We start from the raw sequence: 20,896 nt of genomic DNA, 5'->3' as shown, positions 1-20,896 counted from the left end.
AGTTGGGGGGGATAGCCCCAGGGTTGAGCACTTGTGTCACATGTAGAAGATACTGCCAGTACACAGGAAATAAGTTCCCATGTTCCTAAGGACATGCCTAAGGTCACAAGCAAGGGCTCTAATTCAGGTGCTGCACACTTTGGAGCTTAGATTGAGCATTGCCCTACCCCTTAGCCTTCAGGTTAGATTCTACTGGATTTGCCATGTGTGGTGTGAGCTGCGAGATAGAGGAAGGTACCTACCTGCTGTGGATCTTCAGGCAGCCTGGAAGAAGGCATGCTGGGTCTGAGCCGTAGGACAGGGTTCACTGAACTAGACTTGCTCTGTGGCTTGTCACTGTTGCCGATGCCTCTGTTTCGGAAGCAGTGTTGACTTGGACTCTAGTCATTTGCCTGGGTCAGTGTGTCTGTGTTGTCAGGGGCATGCTTATCTCCCATCTGGCTTCTTCGCACATTTACTCTTATACATGGGAAGCAGAGGATGCAACAGACATTCCCCTTCCGCTGTGGCGGTCACCGTGCACTGGCGGATGCTTCGCAGCCTCCATCCTGCCCAGTTTCATAACTGGAGCTCCTTGATCACAAACAGTCTGTAGTGCTGTGACCGTTGCCTGTCAGCTGCCCTGCAGAAGGATAAGTGACATTCTAGAGCGCTCTGATTATATCACAGCAGACTGTGCCCTCTGCTTCCTTCTGCCCACGTATTAGTACGGTTGCATGGTAAAGGCACTTCCTTTTTATGTTTGTTTTTTAATGGTGGAATTAGAGGTTACACAGGGCTTCAGACATACTAGGCAAGTGCTCTACCACAAAGTTTTATCCCCCAGCCCTTTAAATTTTTTTCCTTTTTTTTTCCTTTCCTTTTGAGACAGCATCTCGCTGTGTTGCCCTGACTAGTGTAGACCAAGCAGGCTTCACACTCAAAGAGATCTACCTGTTCTGCCTCCCAAGTGTGTGCTCCCAACCCAGCTTAAAATTTCCGGTCTCTCTATGTAGCCCTGGCTGACCTAGAACGTGTAGAACAGGTGGCCTCAAACTCACAGAGATCCGCTTGCCTCTGCCTCCTGAGTGCTAGGACTACAGACATGCAGCACCAGGCCGGGCAAGAAAGCTCTATGTTACTGATGGAAGGACGCTAGCTTGGTTTGCAGTGGCCTGGGCTGTGTGATGAACACTAATGCTCAAGTTGTAGCCCATCTTGGAGGTTTTTCAAGAATGTAGGGCTAGAATGAAAAGGATGATAAAACTGAGGGAGGGGTCTTGTGGACCTCGGCATTATGGAAGTGTCCATTGTGGGCGTGGAAGAGCCTCTGAGGGACTTTGCTTCTCCAGGGTACACTGCCAACAAAGATTAGTCCATGATAATTGGAGGAAGCCTTTGGGGTAGAGTCTTACCATGGAGCTCAGACTGGTCTTGAACTTGGGATCCTTCTGCTGGGGTTCTGAAGTGCCAGCCGACTGATGTTAAAGAAACAGCTGTCCCTAGAGAAGTCAGGACAGTACTGCTTCAGACTCTGACTGCTAGGGAAGCTGACCACTAAGTAATCACAAAGTCCTCTGAGACTGAGTGCTGAAAATCACAGATTTCACAGGCCAGATTCTTCTTCTCAGTGGGCAGCTAGGTCCTGGCTTCCTGATTTGCCTCCTCCATGACCCCTTGATGGGTTTTAGTAATTTTATACACTGGAGATTTTCATCTTTTGTTTTTGTTGAAATGGGGTCTTGCAATGTAGTGTGGGTGCCTTGAACTTGCTCTAATCCTGCCCTAGCCTTTTAAGTGCGGGGCTTGGAGGTATAAGCCACCATACCTGGCTTCTTTTCACTTCTTTTTCTTTGACCTGCCCTACAAGGAACTCAGGCCTTCACTACTGTAGTGCGGGGGCTGTACCTCTGAGCTCAGTGTCTAGCCTCTAAATGAAAGTGTAATAGCACTACATCTCAGGAATCTGGTTTTACCTTTCTGATGTATTTTTCAAAAAATTAAATAGAATGTTGTTGTGGTTGTTGTTTTTTTGTAGTGCACATCTTTACTGTTTGAGCCATTGTTTTTCATTTTGCCCTGGGTGTAGAATCCCTCTGACACACTGTCTTTGGTCCTCCATGTTCTCCTTAGCCGAGGAGTTGTCTTTGGTCTCTGGAGTGCCTGTGCTTCAGTGGGCAATATTTTGGGAGCATGCCTGGCTTCATCGGTTCTCCAGTATGGCTATGAGGTGGGTATTTCTTTCACAGCTTATGTGTGTACACTTGTTCTTGCTAGTTAACCAAGAACTCCTCACCCTCTTCCCTCTCCCTCCCAAGTGCTAAGATTACAGGAGTGCACCACCAGGCCTGGCAAGAAGACTTTGTGTTTTGGGAGCCGTGGTGTGTAATGTTACTGGTAGAAGGAAGGCAGCCTGGTTTTGAGGGGCTTGGGCTGTGTGATGATCACCAGTACTTGAGTACTTGATTGATAGCCCAGCATGCAAGAAAGGAAAGGATGTAGAACCGTGGGTACTGAGCAAGGCCGGGTGGGGGGCAGCCCAGCTGCCAACATCCTTTGTGGGTGTGGAAGAGCCTCTGAAGGGACCTTCAGTCTCCAGGTACACTGTCAACTATGTCCATGCCAACGGGAGGAAGCCTTTGGGGTGGGGCTTGATCAGTCTGATGTGCATTTGGCAGCGTCTGAATGGGGTGGGGTAGTGGATTCCCGGCTGGCTCAAGTTTAAGTAAGCCTGTGCTTGTAGAAAGAGGGGTAAAGACAGGTCGCTTCCTTCCTGACCCTTGAGCCTTTTGGGAGTATCTCATGAGATGCTGCCAATTGCTTGGAATGTTTTAACTGCTTTGTATTCCTGAGGCATCAAATGGCCAAGGAAGCTCTAGGCATCCATCCCAAATATCCCTGGGAGTTGGAGTGGTGCTAGAAGTGCAGCTATCCTAGAAAACAGTCCCTAGAACTAACAGAACGAGAAGCTGGGTCTACCTGCTGCATCGTAGTCTGAGCGTCTGGAGAGCTGAGTCGTCTTCGTTCTGCCTTCCAATATTTCTTTGCAAAAACAAAGAAAGGGAAGCATGCAAATTATCCAAAATTCTTGGTGTATTTTGAATTTAGCTATTTTTTTTTGAACCAGTAAATAATTTTTTTATGGAAAATTAAGTAAGGAAGGAAGGGACAGAAAATCTCTACTGAGTATTTACTAGCTTGGTAAGACTCAGGTTGGTAACTTGTTGTGTCCTCGAGGCTGTGAGGCAATGACACGGCAGTTATTGGCAATGTCTCAAGTTATAGCTGCTCTCACCAAGCTGTTTCACCTCCAGGAAGCATCAGCACCGGTGAACGTGCTCACACACGCACAAACAAATGCTATTACAGTCACCTCAGCACAGTTTGTAATAGCCAAAGATTGGTGTTAAATGTCAGCTGATGGGGAAGTTTTTTTTTTTTTTTTTTTTTGGTTCTTTTTTTCGGAGCTGGGGACCGAACCCAGGGCCTTGTGCTTCCTAGGTAAGCGCTCTACCACTGAGCTAAATCCCCAACCCCAGATGGGGAAGTATTAAACTCTGCTGTACCTGTTGGAAGATGCCATGTAACTGTGGCATAGAATCAGAAGCTCGGAACTGAAAATGATTAAGACACAGGGAAGACCTCACAGACAGCAAGCAGGCCAAGCAGTGTGCCTTGAGAGCCATTGGGAGAAAGGAGAAATGAAAGGGGCCGTTTTAGCCTGTATGGTTCCTAACCATGGTCCATAACATAAAATACAGCAGTGTTTACATGTTTGGGCTGGGGAGGGGTTGGGGAAAAAGGACTTACTCCACCTTTGAATGCATATTTTCTTAAGTAGGATGCCCATTCAGAAACCTAAATAATTAAGTCAGTTGCTCTTTCAGAGAGTAGATGTGGTCCAGGCAGAGGCCTGTCTTCTATCACAATCACCTTTTTTGTTCCAGGCCTTTTCACATCTGTCACACCTGGATTGTACTAATTGGTGCAAGTGTGAATTTCACTCACCCCTGTGCTGCTCCTCAGGCTGGCTTCTGGAGTAATGCTTTAATTTTGTCATTCACTTGTTTAAAAATTCTGCCTCGTTGTCCGTATCAACACTATCAACATGTCTTCCCTATTGATAAGCTGGCAGTACAGCCTGGCCATCGAGTCTTCCCTCCTGACCTCTGCCATCTTCCGTGGCAGTTTTCTTCCCTGTAGTCCTAGGCCAAAGTCTCACCTAGGGCTTGCTTGTAGAGAATGTCCCATCTCATCCCTAGCCTGTCGTACCTGTGTCTTGGAAGATGAATTTTCCACTATTCCCTTCACACCATCCTGTTGGGTCAGCATCCGTTAGCTGGTGCTTCCTTCTGAATCCTGCATGTTTCTTTTCTTTTTAATAAAAATTTATTTTATGTTATGAGTACACTGTAGCTGTCTTCAGACACACCAGAAGACGGCATCAGATCTCATTACAGATGGCTGTGAGCCACCATGTGGTTGCTGGGAATTGAACTCAGGACCTCTGGAAGAGCAGTCAGTGCTCTTAACCTCTGAGCCATCTCTCCAGCCCCAATCTTGAATGTTTCTTACTAGGTTCTTCTTGTCTGTTTACCTGCGTGTTACCTTTTAACACTGTTTTGCGTTTGTTTGATCCCCTTGATTTAATGTCTTCAAAGGCAGATGCTTTTTGTAGGAGTGTGAATAATGAAAAGAATGAGATTTGAGGAACTAATCCTGATTTTCTAATCCTAAGAGTAGCCACTTAGTATCCAGGTGACCCTTGTGGTCCTCTGAGTCTCACCATGTCCTTAGGAAATGCAATGGGAAGTCACATGTAGGTCACTTGGAACAGTGCCCAGCCTGGAGCTCAGGGCACTGAAGTCCTCCCTGTCTTTCCTGTCCTCACCCTCCCTCATGTGTCTGTAATGAACATAGCTGTGATGACCTCTATAAGAGCCACCTCTCTCCTTTCCTCTAGTACGCCTTTCTCGTGACCGCGTCTGTGCAATTTGCTGGTGGGATCGTCATTTTCTTTGGACTTCTAGTGTCACCAGAAGAAATTGGTGAGGAAAAGCCATCTCTTCCATTCAAAATATCTTACTGTTAGGAGCCGAGGAAAGTCCAAGGACAGGAAATGACATTTTCTAAGGAAAGCTGCACACTCCTCTTGGGAAATTAAAGAAGCAGTTTTGCCCTGTCCCCTGTCCCCTGTCCCCTGTCCCCTGTCCCCTGTCACAGCCACATCTTATACCACTGCAGGGAGTTGAGGGGAGTGCAGCTCACCTTCTCTTGAGTACAGGAAGAACCGAACACTTGTCCATGGTTTGCGTGAGTGAGATACTGGCTAAGAATGGATTCTTTTCCTCTATAAGAAAGGATTGCGTTTGATACTTTCTTATGGTTAAATGTGGGGTGTACAAGCAAAGCCTCAGGAACAGAGAAGTGCGTAGCTCTTCGTGAGTGAAGGCTCAGTGGAGTCAGTTGGATGTAGTTGTCCTTAGTTGGGTCTTCTACAAAATGAAAATAAGAACAGTATGAACCTTGTAAGTGGTGATGTGTGCAGAGCCTAGGAAGGCCTGTATTCTGTAAACAGTTGCTGTTAACACCTCCTAGGTCTCCCGAGTATCGAGGCAGAGGCGGGCTCGGAGGAAGATTCACAGAGGCCACTCATTAATGGTGCTGAAAATGAAGATGACTATGAGCCCAATTATTCAATCCAGGAGGACAGAGCTGTCATCCAGGTGAAGGCAATAAGCTTTCACCAGGCTTGCTGCCTTCCTGGAGTCATACCGGTAAGGATGCTTGTCTCCTCCCACAGCTGGCCAGGCCTCAGGCCTTCAGTGGTGCTCTGCTGGGTGGGAGGAAGCATGCTGCCTTCAGTTTACGAGACAGTCTGAGAGGGTTGTGTAGCATCTGTCGGCTTCCCTGGTAGCCGTGATAAGTGGAGACTTTCAGCTTTGGGAGAACTGAAAAGTCTTCACTTAAGCCTGTCACACATAGAAGCTTCAGACAACCTGGGTCAGGTGGGAAGGCCAGCTGTGACTGTGGACCTGCTGATCCTGACCCATCATGCAACCACCAAGGCAAAATTAACAAGTTTCTAAATATGTGTTTTGAATCTGTCGGATTCTCCTGGACCAAGAAGGGGCTTGAACAGTTCATTATCTGCCTTATTTGTGAGTTCTGATCATTCCAGGGTGTAGGGAGTTGCCTAAGACAGAATATACAAGTGTTTCTTGGTAATGGGTCCCAGCATTTCCACAACCTTTGCAGTCAGGATAAACTCTGTCTGAGCCGAACCCGTCCTGCTGCAGTCTGTCTGTCCAGATGTTTTAGGTGCCTAGCACTGGAGTGGAGGTTAAGAGGCCTAGGTTGTGTTTGCCGCTTGCCCAGTAACTTTCCGTGAGACCTGGGTAAGTCACCCAACCCATCCTTGTGTCTCAGTGCCCTGGATGAGATGACACCCAGCTTACCTAGCTCATCGTGTAGTCGTCAAAGCATCTGTTTGCTCACCTTGTTTTCCTGATACAAGTCTGTAGGCCATGCTATTCTGTCCCTCCCAGCTCTCTTCTGCCCTCTGCCTCTCTGCTGAGAAACAACCCTTCCAACAGGTAGTCAAGCGTAACACTCTCTAATCCTTGAATCCAAAGACAGCGATTGGCATAGGGAGACTGGTTCTTTTAGGCCCTTTAGGCCCGTTCATTCAGTTACTAAACTATTTTACTGGCAGTTGTTTTGGTTGAGACAGAACTTCAGTCGTTGTGGCTAAACAAGAAACTCATTTGCTGGCTCCTTTGTACGTCCTGAGCCATTGTTCTCCGGCACAGGCAGGGTGGAGAGGAAGTCTAGTTAAGCCTTTGTCTTTGTAGCAGGCTGTCTGGGCAGAGAGCTGCAGCGATTGGGATTTGACTCTCTATGGGGCGTCTGCTGCCCTGCCTGCCAGGGAAGCTCTTTTAAAACAAGTGGCACCTGGGAAATAACTGGCACTGGGGGGAAGGGGCAGAAGTACTAGCCAGACACCCTTTGAAGTCCGCCCTCTTCCTCTGCCTTCCCTTTGATGCTAATGGTCAGGGTTTCCTGGTCATAATGTATGTGTTGAATCTAGGAGTCTCAGCCATCACCCACTTAAGGCAGCTCTCGTTCAGAAGAGAGCCAGAGGCCAGTGAAGACCATGGTCCTTCTCTTTTTGGCTCTTTTCTGTGGGATGTAGGGCTTTTGGAAGCTCCAACGTGATCCTCAGGTGGATGTCTTTTGTCTGTGACCTAGTCACTTAATCTCTGTAGTTTGCAGAATTAACTTTGTGGGAAGAGAACCAAGAAAGTCTGACTGCTGGCAGTATGAGCTGAGGTTTGCTAGGCCAATTTTGCCTGTGGCTGATGCTGGTTGGAAGCATGGACACCAGGGACCTTTTGTCTAAATAAAGAAATATGGGTAGGGTGCTTTCTGGGTTTCAAACACTGGCTTGCTTTTACCAGAGAAATGATAGGAGAAGAAACTGGGGGTAGTTAGGGAAAACCTGTGCATAGTTCTTTGGGTTTTTTTTTGTTTGTTTGTTTTTTTGTTTTTTGTTTTTTTTTTTTTTGTTTTGTTTTCTGGTTTTTTTTTTTTTTTTTTTTGTTTTTTTTTTTTTTTTTTGGTTTTTTGTTTTTGTTTTTTGAAACCAATAGAAATAAAGAGAAAAGGGCTTCTGGGTAAAGTCAGGGCGATGTCATGCTGTGCAGCGTGCTGCTTGTTGATAGTTGTGTTTTTCTTGCAGTACTCACTGGCCTACGCCTGCCTGAAGCTAGTGAATTACTCCTTCTTCTTCTGGTTGCCCTTTTATCTGAGTAACAACTTCGGGTGGAAGGAGGCTGAAGCTGACAAGTTGTCCATTTGGTACGATGTTGGAGGCATCATAGGTACGCACGTGTGCACCTCCCTCCCGCAGTTAGTCGCCGGCCGTCTTTCACAGTTAGGGAACCTCGCCTCATTTGAAGTTTTATTGCTTGTTCCACAGCCGTCTTTCCCAACCTGTCCTCCCAGTAAACACGCAAACTTCTGTGAGAACAAAAAGTCCATAGGAAGGAAGACCAGCTCGAGACAGGCTGTGATTTATAGGGCTGTCTTCTCTTAGTCTGCGGTTGACGGATCAGTTCTTTTGTCCTGGGAACACTTGGGAATCTCTTTAAATGCAGGGCCTTTGTGTGCTTTCAGGGATGGCTTGGCTTTGAAGCTGATTTTGTGAGAGATTCAAGATGGAGTAGGAATGTGTTCATTTTGGCCTCTTCCCACTGTCTCGCTGTCTCTGGCCGAGGAAGCAAACATAGCGCCTTAGTACGTAGATTGTCAGGTGCCAGAGAAAGGGAAACAGAAGGGACTTTCCTTTCCTTTCTTGTGTGTGTTCCCAATTGCCTTGCTGTATACAATGGGTTTATTTTATTTTCCAGGCTGAGGATTGAACCATATAGCAAATGCACTGTAACACTAGTTCTATAACAGATTTTAGCAGGGGCTTTGCATCAGAGCCAGAAGTACGAACAAGGAAATAAACCTTTAAACCAGACCAGCGGATTATGCACTGGGGCCCCACCTAAACATCTCTGTCTGGTGTTTACACATAGTTACAGGAAAGCCACGCTATCCTGAACACACGAACTGCACAGTAGGCCCTTAGGTGTTACACTGCTGTTACATTTGAACTTGGTTATTGGTAGTCTTAGGTCCAGAGCCAAGAGTAACGTAGACACCCGAGCCTGACCATGCTTCTGTATCCTCCACAATTCAAGCATGCATCTCGGTGCAAAGGGGAGGAAGTGGTTTGGAGCTGCAGCTCGGGGCTGTGCCACTGAGGCCGAGCCTCACGGCCGAGCCTCTCTAGTCACACAGGCAGCCTGAGCCTCACTAGTCACACAGGCAGCCTGAGCCTCACTAGTCACACAGGCAGCCTGAGCCTCTCTAGTCACACAGGCAGCCTGAGCCTCACTAGTCACACAGGCAGCCTGAGCCTCTCTAGTCACACAGGCAGCCTGAGCCTCTCTAGTCACGCAGGCAGCCTGAGCCGCTTTCACGTTTGTGATCTTCCTGCTCCAGCCCCCAGACTCTCTTGATTCCATTCATCATGCTTTAAATTCAAGTGAGGAAATCCAGGGGAATCAGTTCAGTCTTTATTTGGTAGGGAAAGTGGTAAATATGACTATTAATGGTTTCGGTGGCTTTCTTTTTTCTTCCTTTGTGGTGTCCTGTCCATGGGCAGTGACTGGGGGGAGACTTGGGAGAACCAGCTGTGTCCTTGGCCCCCGAGGAACAGCCAAAGCTGCTTTCCACTGACGTCTCTTTGTGCTTGAAGGTGGGACTCTGCAAGGCTTCATCTCTGACGTCCTGCAAAAGAGAGCACCAGTGCTGGCCCTCAGCCTGTTCCTGGCAGTTGGGTCCCTTGTTGGGTATAGTCGTGAGTATTCCTTTGCATTTGCATTGATTCCTGCTCTCTGAAGGTAGGCACTTACCCAGAGTCAGTGGTCAGCCAGGGAGAGCTCTGTGATTAGCTATGAGTGCCTGGGAACTGTCATCACATGGTTTTATTTGTGTGGGGAGGAAACTGTCATCTCCCTTGCTTTGTGGACCTGTTTAAAAGCTTGCTTGGGAGTGGATTGCTTTGTTTGAGGGGCGGTTCCAGAGGGACAGCATTAGAGCCAATAAAACCATAAAAAGAGGCAAGGTTTCAAAAGTGGGAAGATGGTAATTAGTAGGTCTTGGAGTATGTGTGTGTGTTCTAAAGGGGCAGAGTCTTTCTTGGCTTTTAGACATCTCATTAGCTTGAGCAGTAGCCAGAGGCAGGCAGGACAAAAGCTGGAAGGGGCCCTGAGAGTTGTTGCCTTTGTTGTCTCTGGACGGCTTGTGAGGTGGCCGGGATGCAGCCACTGGCTGTGCACTGCTGATGGAGGCACATGCAACTGCTTTTCCAGTCACGGGGCTGTGTCTCTTCTCTCACAGGCTCTCCAAACAACAAGTCCGTCAATGCACTCCTGATGACCATTACAGGTACGGTGGACTGACACTTCTGTTCGCTGCGCTGTCCCTCTAGGAGTTCAGAGAAAGCTATCCCCCACAAGTGGACTGACACTAGCATGACTCAGTTTACCAGAGCCAAGCCATGCCCATCGACGGGTGGCCTTACAAGAGCAGTGGCAGATAAAATCCCGTTGGTCCCCTTTGAAATAGCACTGTCTCATCCCTCTCTTTCCAGTGTGTTGGGTGACCTGAGTGGGTTGGTGTTTGGGGGACATAATTCTGCTATAATAGACTCTGACAAGCTGCTGCCACTTGTTGATAATGAGGTCATGCCTATTGCATCAAAAAGGCTGACCATCCCGCCATGATGTTCTTTCCCTCAGGTGCTGTAGGCACACCAGAGTGTCATATCATTGGAGAAGGGATTTTAGAAGGGCAGACACCATTAGTCTGAAAATACTATCTAGAAGCACTTCCTTTAGTTTCTGTTTCTCCCCAACTCGTTGGCTAAGACACTGGGATATTTCGTCTCTGGTCAATGGCTAGAAATGTGGATCATATTTTAACTTGAACCTGTTCTCTTTATGGCTTCAGGGTTTTTTATTGGTGGACCATCCAATATGGTTAGCTCTGCTATTTCTGCAGACTTGGGTCGCCAAGAACTGATCCAAGGAAGCAGCGAGGCTCTGGCTACAGTCACAGGGATCGTTGATGGAACTGGGAGTATTGGTGCTGCCGTGGGCCAGGTGAGAGAGCATGTGTTTGCTGACTCCCACGGCAGGGGGCGCTCTTGTGCTGTGGACTGCTGCATAGAAAACCCTAGGTTTTCAGCCCTAGGTGGGACCTAGCATGGAAGGCATCACACATGGCCATAGATTATGTAGCTAACTCTGGGTACAATCTGTTTTCTCCAAGGCCAGACATTTCTGACTGGTCCCAGAGGTTGACCATAGGTGTCCTGTAGCAAAATCATCCGGGATGCAGAATCCTGGAGGTCTGCAGACATGCTGAGTTGGAACTTGTGGACCTATATATTCCCGTGTGGACAGTGGAGAGCCTCTAGGCTAAGACTGCCCTACCATGGGAGTCAGGATGATTTGAGTTTGCTGGTTTGCTTGATTAGTGGGGTGAATCACTGATAGCTAGTGCCTGTGGTCAGTGAGGGAGCAAACAGTGAGGGACAGTAGCCCATCCAGATGTGACCCGGCCAGACAGTGCATGCTTTGCAGTGACTGCTCACTGCAGAAGTGCAGGCTCCGTGAGAGCAGCACTGTGACTGGTCACCCCTGTAGCCCTACCTCATTGCTCCTGGCACACGGGGGACGTTCTGGTTCCAAAGCACCTACAAGAAATATTTGATATTTGACTGTATAATTAAAGAACAAAAGCATTAAAAAAATAATTTAACGAGAGTAGGAGAATTATCTCTGTTTGCTCTGGGTGGAAATCAAGCAGGGATATTGTCACCCATTCGGAAGGCTTCACGTCAGAGGGGAGGTGACTAGTCGTCTTGTTTTATACATGTACACGTCTGTACGTGTGTGCATGCCATGGGGCATATATGTGGGAGTCAGGACAACCTGTCAGAATCTGTTCTCTCTCCACTGTGTGAGCCTGGAGTTTGAACCCAGATCATTAGGCTTGGCGACAAGGGTCTTTACCCTTGGCCATCTTTCCAGCCCCATCACATTGAGGATTTTAAATTGTTCCTTCCTAATACATTTTACTTTGAAGTTTCTTCTTTCCTTTTTGAAGACAGTTTCTTATGTAGCCCAGGCTGACCTTGAGTTCCTGACCCACCTCTCACGTGCTGGGATTATAGGATTGTGTTACTGTGCTGGCTACTTGGAGTTTTAGTCCTGCGTGTCTCAACTGTAAGCATGGGTCACCATGAGTTTGACTGCCACAGTCGGGCGGTTGGGTCAGGAGTAAATCATTCTCCATTGTTTATTCCTTCTCTTGCGGATTTTTTTTTTTTTTCCAAAACTGGGGACCAAACCCAGGGCCTTGCGCTTGCTAGGCAAGTGCTCTACCACTGAGCTAAATCCCCAACCCCTCTCTTGCGGAATATATATGTAAAATTTTATTTCCCAGATGACCCTGGCTGTACTGGAACTCAGAGGTCTACCTTCCTCTGTCTCCTGAGTGCTGGGATTAAAGGTGTGAGCCACCATGCACAGCTCTTGGGGACTCTTGGATGACTTTTCATTGCCTAAGGATTTGCCTTATATATAAACTCTGTGACTGAAGGTTAAGACTCCATCAGCCTTGCCCTTAGCCATTCCTGGACTCCTCCAGGTCAATGTTGCTTCTTCCTTCCCTGGACTTTTTAAGACTTTATTGTTTTTCCTCCTGGTTGCCATAGCAGTTGCTGCTTGCCTCCTGGCGAGCAGCCATTACACATGGTCAACGCCAATCTGGATCTCCGTCCTCTGTTCCAAACTGAGCATGGCCAGCTTACCAAGCCTCATACTGCATTTTGGACACACATTTCTGGATTAGATCAAATTGCATTGTCTACTAAGGAGAAAGGAGAACAAATGTCTAATGTCTCCATTGAAACTTAAACATGGGACTGGAGAGATGGCTCAGCAGTTAAGAGCATTGAATGCTCTTACAGAGGTCCTGAGTTCAAATCCCAGCAACCACATGGTGGCTCACAACCATCTGTAATGAGATCTGATGCCCTCTTCTGGTGTGTCTGAAGACAGCTACAGTGCACTTAATAAATAAATAAATCTTTAAAAAGAAAGGCACAAACCCTTAAAAAAAAAAAAAAAAGAAAGAAAGAAAGAAACTTCAACATGTTATCCACTAACTGTAGAAACAGCACACGTGTCCAGCAGTCAGTGGATGTGTAACCAGGATGTGGCATATCCATACAGCAAGTGTTACCCATCAGTTAGAAACAGTGAAGGCGGGTTGGGGATTTAGCTCAGTGGTAGAGCGCTTGCCTAGGAAGTGCAAGGCCCTGGGTTCGGTCCCCAGCTCCGAAAAAAAGAACCAAAAAAAAAAAAAAAAAAACAGCGAAGGGTTGGAAGATGCCGCAGCATAGATGAACCTCAACAATATGCTACTGAAAGAAGCCAGTCCCGGAGACGCCGTGTGTTCATTCATGTGAAATGGCTAAAGTTGGTACACTTATAGGAAAAAAGACTGATCTGGGGTCCTAGGGGTGGAGTATCTATGAGTGACTGCTGTGGGCTGGCTGCTTTTGGAGTTGGTCAGAACATTGCTAACTGACTGCATATGATTGGCTGCATAAGTTCAGATCCACTGAAAACCATTGTGCTTTGTCCTTGTAGTGGATGAACCTTTATGTTATCAAACTGCACATCGACAGAACATTTTTTAAAGGTACCTCAGTGGGGAAAGGTATTTGCCAACAATCCTGTCCACCTGAGTTTGATCCCTGGCCATCACACTGTAGAATGAGAGAACTAAATTCTACAGGTTGTCCTTTGACCTCCACATGTACAATGGTGTGTGTATGTGTGTGTGTGTGTGTGTGTGAGAGAGAGAGAGAGAGAGAGAGAGAGAGAGAGAGAGAGAGAGAAGAGAAGAGAGAGAGAGAGAGAGAGAGAGCCCATGTATACACATAATGAATAAGAAAACAGTGCTAGTCGGGTAGTGGCCTTTAATCACAGCACTCAGGCTGACCCCCTTGAGCTCCAGGGCCACACAGAGGAACCCTGTCTTGAAAAACAAACACAAAAAACATCCTTGTGGTTGTTTGAATGATAAATATTTTTAAGGGTCGAGCTCCAGTTAGCATTTGGCAGGCACCATGTTCTGAAGCTGTGCTGGGCGTCGAGCTGTCCGGGCTGACATGACCTTCCTGGCTCATTCTCACAGGTGCTTCTGTCTCAGGCACGCTGCTGCACCGTTGGACTTGCGCTGTCCGTTTGTCTGATAGCACCTAGGCCAGGTCACTAAGTGCTTTTGCTTTTATTTTCCCAGCACACATTTCAGTAATGATGTGGTCAGAGGATGTGGCTTACCTCATCTGTGATCAGGTGATTTTCAGGACTAATGTCAAGACTGTTTAGCAGGAAGGTTTAGAGAAGGAAAGTCCTCTCTTCAGCAGTGGTATGGAGGAACTAGAGAGCCCCGTGAAAAATAATGTAATTGAATTCTTATTTTATACTTTAAGAGCTAAAATTATGAAATTCTTAAAAGAAAACATAAGGCAAATTTTTCTTTTTCTTTTTTTTCTTTTTTTTTTCGGAGCTGGGGACCGAACCCAGGGCCTTGCGCTTGCTAGGCAAGCGCTCTACCATGAGCTAAATCCCCAACCCCATAAGGCAAATTTTTATTAAAAATATATATAAGCGGCTAACATGAATGCACGGAAGGCGTCTCCGTGGCCTTAGCAGAGAAAAACGGACAGAGTCACCGATGTCCGACTTGATTGCTAATGAGGATCCTGTAGTTAAAGAAAAGCAGAACATAGGGACTGGAGAGATACTTAGCGGGAGAGAGGACTGGCTGCTCCTCCAGAGAGCATGAGAGCCAGCACCCATGTGGTGGCTGTAACTCTAGTTTCAGGGGATCCAGGTTCCTTCTCTGACCCCCGTGGAACCAGGCATTTAAGTGCCATACATTTGTGCATCCAGACAAAGTCAGAGCCTTACATGCTGGTATGAGCATAAATAAAATGGTGCAGAAAATATGTGGACCCCTCCCAAGATTAAATGTGCAGTTATTATGTGACCTAGCATAGTTCTCCTATGTTTACTTCCCCTCTCCGCAGCTGAAAGCAAGGACTAATATTCGTATGCTGGTGTTTATTACAGTGTTATTCATGATAGATAAAAGGTGGAAGCAGGTATTCAACAGATGAGTGGATTAAAAAATACATGATATATGCACTCGGTGAAATTCTGTTCAGCCATGAAAAGGAGCTAATGCTTGCTTACTGTTTGGTTGAATCTTGAAAATTTTACTAAATGAATGATTAGTAAGCCAGACAGAAAAAAAAAAAAAAACCCAAAAAATATTTACATAAAGTATCTACATAAGCAAATTTATAGCTTCAGAAAGTAAATTTAAAAGTTGCTAAGTCAGGTGTAATCTCAGCACTTGGAAGACTGTGGCAAGAGGATGGACACAAGTTCAAGGCAGCCCTAGACTGTATAATGCATTCAAGACCAACCTAGGCTAGAGTGAGACCCTGACTCTGGGGAGAAGAAAACAAGATACAACTTACCAGTGGCTAGGTTGTGGGTACTGCTGTTTACTGGGCTTGTGTTATGGGTAAAAAGATTTAGGTAACAAACTGCTCTTGTGAGTGTACATCATTGTGAGTTTAAAATGGTTAAAATGGGGGCAGAGTACTCCCTGGGCAATCAAGAGGACTGAATTAGGATCCTCGAGTCCCAGGCTCACTTGTAGCCCAGCACTGAGGGAGGCATAGACCAAGAGGATTGCTGGGGCCTGGTGGGTTCCAGCCTAGCTGAGAAAATATGGCTCCTGTGTCTGGCGACCTCGGGAATAGGCACCGGGATGGAGGAAGACTCCAGATGCTCTTCCAGCTTTTACACTGGGGCACACTCACGGGCCTGTGCATGTGCGTGCATGTGTGCACACACGCACACACTAAAAGAAGCATAGGACTGCAAAGTTTATGTTAGATAGTCCTGTAATAAGGGGGGAGGGTTAGCTGGGTCAAGTGCTCTCAGCTTCTTTTCAGTAACTGAAGGTAAAGGGGAAGAGTTAGGCTGCAGAATGTTGGTAACATAGTAACCCTGTGAACAGAGAGTGTGGCTGAGCGTGAGCAGGGCATTTGAGGCCACCATCGTTTATATATCAACTTCCAGGCCGATTAGGGCTACATGCTAAGACTGTGCCTCAGAAACACTTGAAAAGGAAAGAAGAGTGAGCTGCAGGAGGAGACAGCTTGTTTCTGGAAGCATCAGCTCCAGGATAAAGGGCGAGCAGCAGGGGCAGAAGATGCTGAAAGCAGACTGAGCACACAGCTTCCCGGCAGTTTTGTACAGGATGAGGCAGTAATAAAATGTAAACGGAGGCAGAGTGTTGGGCCAAGCCTGTAGTCATTACCAGCACTCAGACTGACTGAGCATGAGTTCAAGACCAGCCTGGGCATGCTGCGGCCCCATCTAGAGCTCTATAAAACGACAAGTTGTTATTCAAACTCCAGCTCCTGATTTTCCAGAGTAGTCCTGCCTAATCTCCTTTCAAGCTACCTTGTCTGGTTTATTTATATTTTATGTGCCTGAGTGCTTTGCCTTGGTTGCATGTGTGTGCGTGGAGAGATGTCTGGTGCCTTCAGAGGTCAGAGAGGGTGTGGGTTCCCCCGAGCTGGACTGACAGGTGGTTATGAGTGAGGGCAGCCAGTGCTTTAACTACAAGCCCTGTTTGTCTGTTCCCTTGTTTTTGTTTGTTTCGTTCTGTCGTTTTGATACAGAGTCTCATTTAGCCTAGGCTGACCTCAAATGCCTGTGCAGTAGAGGATGACCTTGAACTTTTGATCCTCCTTCCAAGTGCAAGGTCACAGGCATGCACCACCATGTTCAGTTTATGTGATGTTGGGGATCAAACCTGGGGCCTTTGTGAATGTTAACAAAGCACTTCATGGGCAGTCGCGTCCCCAGCCATCATTTGGTAAATTTATAAAGAACTGATCATGGTTTCCCTTTCTCCCTTTAGTATCTGGTGTCTTTGATCCAGGACAACTTGGGGTGGATGTGGGTCTTCTACTTTTTTATCCTCATGGTAAGTGTGGTTTTTTATTCTCATGGTAAATGTGTTTTCCTTTTGACCATTTTCCATATTTAATTTAGAATATTTGATTTCATCAGGATTCGAAACCAACAAAATTGCTGATTGCTTTTAAAGACTTTAGTGTGAAAAGTAACCTTTGATTATACTGAAAAGACTCATTAATCAGCGCTCCTCTGGGCGGCTGACTGGCTGCTAAACAGGACTTGAGCATTCTGAAGCAAAGCAACAGTGTTACAGAGGAGTGAAGTGAGGCTCTAATTAACACGTCCAACTCCAGGACACTCTGCAGGGGAAGCCTCTCAGCTAGAGATCATCGGCTGAGATTTTGTGCTTTATGAGAAAGAGTCAATTAGGCCCTGTCTTTAAAATGCTGCTTCCTGTTGAAAAGGCAAGTGACATATTCTGTTGTATTGTTGGTGGGACAGGGCTCAAGACAGGTCAACTAAGCTCACTTGCCGATGACCTTGCTCTTGATACTAGGCATCCTAACAGGCCACCATCTAAGTCTAGACAATTGTCCTCTAGCCTGTCAACAAGAGCAAGTTTGGGGGACTCTCTTCTCCAGCTTCTAATGACTCAGATTTGTGTCACGCACCTGGGATGCCAGCACTTGGGAGGCAGAGGCAGGAGGATTATGAGTTCAGGGCCAGCCTAAAAGACCTTGTCTTTAAAAATAAAGTTAGTCCAGTCGTTTCTAGTATCCATTTGTGGGCTTGGGATGCAGCATGTTTGAGGCCTGAGTTCAGTGCCCAGCTCCACAGAACAAAGAGGAGACAGTTCAGTAAAAGTCCGAGCTGCACACACCTGGTAACCCAAGTGTGATACCCAGAACCTCTGTAAAGACCAAGGTGTGATGGCACACATCTGTGACCCCATAGCTGCTGCCAGAAGGCAGAGACAGGAAAGCCGCCCGGAAGCCTGCAGATAGCTAACCTGTAGGAACAGCAGCAGAAATGAGAGATCCTGCCTCAGCCTTCTGCCATGCTGCCCCAAGTTGTCCTCCGACCTTCCTACGTTCTGTGGCACCTGCGTACACATGTGCACATTGACGCTCTCCCTCCTCCCTACATACACACACACACACACACACACACACACACACACACACACGGGGGGGGCGGGGAGAGAGAGAGAGAGAGAGAGAGAGAGAGAGAGAGAGAGAGAGAGAGAGGAGAACGAATAATAAAAATAAACATGCAGGCTTGTGAAGACCTGCTAAATAGAACAAAGTACCTGAGGGTATGAGGCTACCAGGGACTGTTAAACACCAGATCTGATGTAAGAAGCCTGACGTTCATCTCTAGTGACTTGCTTTGCCTGTAGCTGTGGCACACTTAAGTTATATTTTCACAGCTGTGTGACATTATGTGTTTGTTATTCTAACTATAATTTTCAAGTCATTTTCTAATTCACAGAAGACAGAAAGTTTTATTTCTGTGAAGTCAAAATGAATGTTTTGCCCAAATCCGTCATTAATGCTCAAATCATGATGCTCTAAAAGAAATAAGTTGTTGCTTCATTTTAAAAACTTTTTTCTCTTCACAGACAAGTTGCACAATTCTGTTTATCTCACCGTTGATAGTGAGGGAAGTATTCTCTCTTGTGCAGAGGAGACAAGCGCCCATACTTAATGAGTAGCGGGTACCCACAAGAGGGAACGGACTGGAAGCTTATGAGGGCCCATAGGTCTTCAGCCCACTCGTGTGGAGTTATCTAAACACTAATGGAGCCTCAGCTTGCCAGGCATCCTGCAACACTGCCAGCTACCCCAGACACTGGCAAGCAAGGGCCGAATTATTTTTGTACACTACAGCAGTCACGGAAGATTTTTATTACATTTGTGGATGTACTGAAGGGAAAGTGAAGCTGCCAGCATCTTTGTTGGGCTTGTCAGCCTTTCCCTCTGACCTTAAATACTGGTTTTGGTCCTGGACCCTTGTTCTTCAGCCTTAATCAAGAGCTAAGTGAGCAGGAGGCAGAATCATGTAAGTTTATATTGGCGAGGAGACTGAGGTACGCTGTGCTGATGCCACGTTTGCAGAGTGTGGATCACCTAAGCATCAGAGCAGAGCGGAGTCCAGACGATGCTGCAGGCCTGCTGTGGACAGAGCGCACCTTGCAGAGGCGGAAGATCACACCCTGTGATGGCTGGGTTACTCTGTGGCTTCTGGAAGTCCTCGTCCTCTCCAGAATGGCAGTTTGCTTGTTCTCCTCCGACTTCACTCTCATTTGACTGACTCCTAGGAGCAGTCTTCTGTTTGTGAACTATTAAGTTATTTTAGACATTCCATTATGGAACTTTCAACCCCACATTCACAGTCTAGGAAAGGTAAGACCCTCTGAGAAGCTGTTCTATGTAGCCTTATTGTTGAAAGATTGGTCTCTGTCACAGTCACAGCTGAGTTCCTGGAGTTACCTTTGCAGAAGGCCAGGCTTAGAGAAAAGACAAAGGCAATTTGTCCAGGGGGTGTGAAGTTTATGTACTGAATCATGTTAGTGTATTGTTAGGGCCCGAGGCCTGCCTTTTTAGAAGATTGTAGAGTGTATGTTCAAGATGATGAAGGTCATTCTGTACATACATTTTAAATTATGTAAACAAACTAGGAGGAAAATGTACAATTTTGAGGGACACCTAATTCATTTTGGGTTTGGAAATATTCTTCCACCTCTTGCTTTATGCTCCAAAATGTATATTTCATGTACTTGCAAAAATACTACAGATGGGGCTGGAGGGATGGCTCAGCAGTTAAGAGCACTGACTGCTCTTCCGGAGGTCCTGAGTTCAATTCCCAGCAACCACATGGTGGCTCACAACCATCTGTAATGGGATCTGATGCCCTCTTCTGGTGTGTCTGAAGACAGCTACAGTGTACTCATAACATAAAATAAATATTTTAAAAAAAACCCAACAAAAAATGAAATACTACAGATTTCTGACCATTTCCTGTTCAGTCACTGACATAAAGGGAAAGCACAAAACACAGAAGAGGGGACAAATCCACCCCCAGCTTCTGTAATAGACGTCCAGCTGTCTGGTTACCTAATCCCTGCCTAAGCTTTACATTGGCTCGTTTTTTCCTTTTTGTGGTGCTAGGGTGGAATCTGGGTCCTGCACATGCCCGGTGTGTGTCTCCCACTGTGCTGCACTCCAGCCCAGCCTTACAGTTAAGTACAGTGATGCCCTGAGTTGCCCATTGCTGCTCCTCATGGCGAGAGCTGCTCCTCTGCCCTAGGTACTGGGATTGCCCTTAGGTGCTGTATAAACCTGCCCTCTCCCTGTGCAGAGACGTGTGGCTCAGAGGTTCATCCTCATCAGTGGGTGGCATCTTCATGTTCTGCTATCTGCCTGTGCCTTCCCAGGTTAGTCCCCAGTGGTTGAGCACCCCCTTCTCCCTGGCTCTCCAAGCTGTACCTGAAATGGAGCTGTAAACACTCAGAACAGGATGAAATGATGCCTTTCTCTCAGAGTCTCTGAGTGCAATCTCGATCTACCTCTGCCAACCTGTGAAGGAAGTAAAGTTAACAGATGCCTAGGCGATCACCTCATTTTGTTATTAAATGTCTCCCTGGAAGAAAGAGTCAGAGCTGGGGAGGGGGCTGGCTGAGCGAACGAAGTGCTTGCTACAAAAGCATGAACTCCTGAGTTTGGATTCTCAGTCCCCATATGTGCATCTGGGTGCAGCAGCACATACCAGTGCTCAGGAACCACTTGAGACGGGTCCAGCTGAATTAGTGAGCTTAGTTCAGGGAGAGAGCCTATCTCAGAAGAGAGTGAGGGGCTGGAGAGGTGGCTCAGGACCCAGATTCAGTTCCCAGAACACGACCATCTATGTATCTCCAGTCTCAAGGGATCCAGCGCCCCCCTCTGGCCTTCACAGGCACTACGTGCACATGGTACACTTAAGTACTTGCAGGCAAAACACGAATACACATAAAAAATACATCTTCAGTGGGGAAGGGTGTGTGATAGAGAAAGTACCGAGCGCCGACCCCTGGTCTCCGTGTGCTTATGTGCCCACACACCTGTGCACACATGCTGACATATGTCAGAAATAGTAGAAAAGGCTGGTTTGAAAGTGGATCCTTGGTTAGTTAAAAATTATTTTGGGGGAAAAATTAATTTGGGGCTTTTACACACTAAGATAAAGAGTTCCTGGACAGGAAACATTTTGCCCTTTAAGTGTGCGTGTTTCGGAATTTA

At 46.8% G+C, this 20,896-nt stretch overlaps 1 protein-coding gene across 14 annotated transcripts in view; it reads left to right on the top strand.

The window, feature by feature from the left end:
- Positions 1-19,616, top strand: part of Slc37a3 (solute carrier family 37, member 3) — a 45,705-nt gene extending 26,089 nt beyond the window's left edge. For 7 of the 14 annotated variants that reach the window (XM_087657302.1, XM_087657293.1, XM_087657301.1 and 4 more), the window contains 9 exons: positions 2,113-2,209; positions 4,943-5,027; positions 5,578-5,756; positions 7,721-7,862; positions 9,290-9,391; positions 9,934-9,981; positions 10,546-10,697; positions 16,621-16,686; positions 18,241-19,611. In XM_087657302.1, the coding sequence (XP_087513428.1) occupies positions 2,113-2,209; positions 4,943-5,027; positions 5,578-5,756; positions 7,721-7,862; positions 9,290-9,391; positions 9,934-9,981; positions 10,546-10,697; positions 16,621-16,686; positions 18,241-18,333 (964 nt within the window). In that variant the 3' untranslated portion in view covers positions 18,334-19,611. 14 annotated transcript variants of the gene reach the window in all.
- Positions 19,617-20,896: the final 1,280 nt, after the last annotated feature.

The sequence above is a fragment of the Rattus norvegicus genome, chromosome 4 (genome assembly GCF_021556685.1).
Source record: "Rattus norvegicus strain SHRSP/BbbUtx chromosome 4, alternate assembly SHRSP_T2T, whole genome shotgun sequence".
NCBI lineage: Eukaryota > Metazoa > Chordata > Mammalia > Rodentia > Muridae > Rattus > Rattus norvegicus.
The sequence above is the reverse complement of the archived record's forward strand: the minus strand, read 5'-3'. Positions and strand labels throughout refer to the sequence as shown.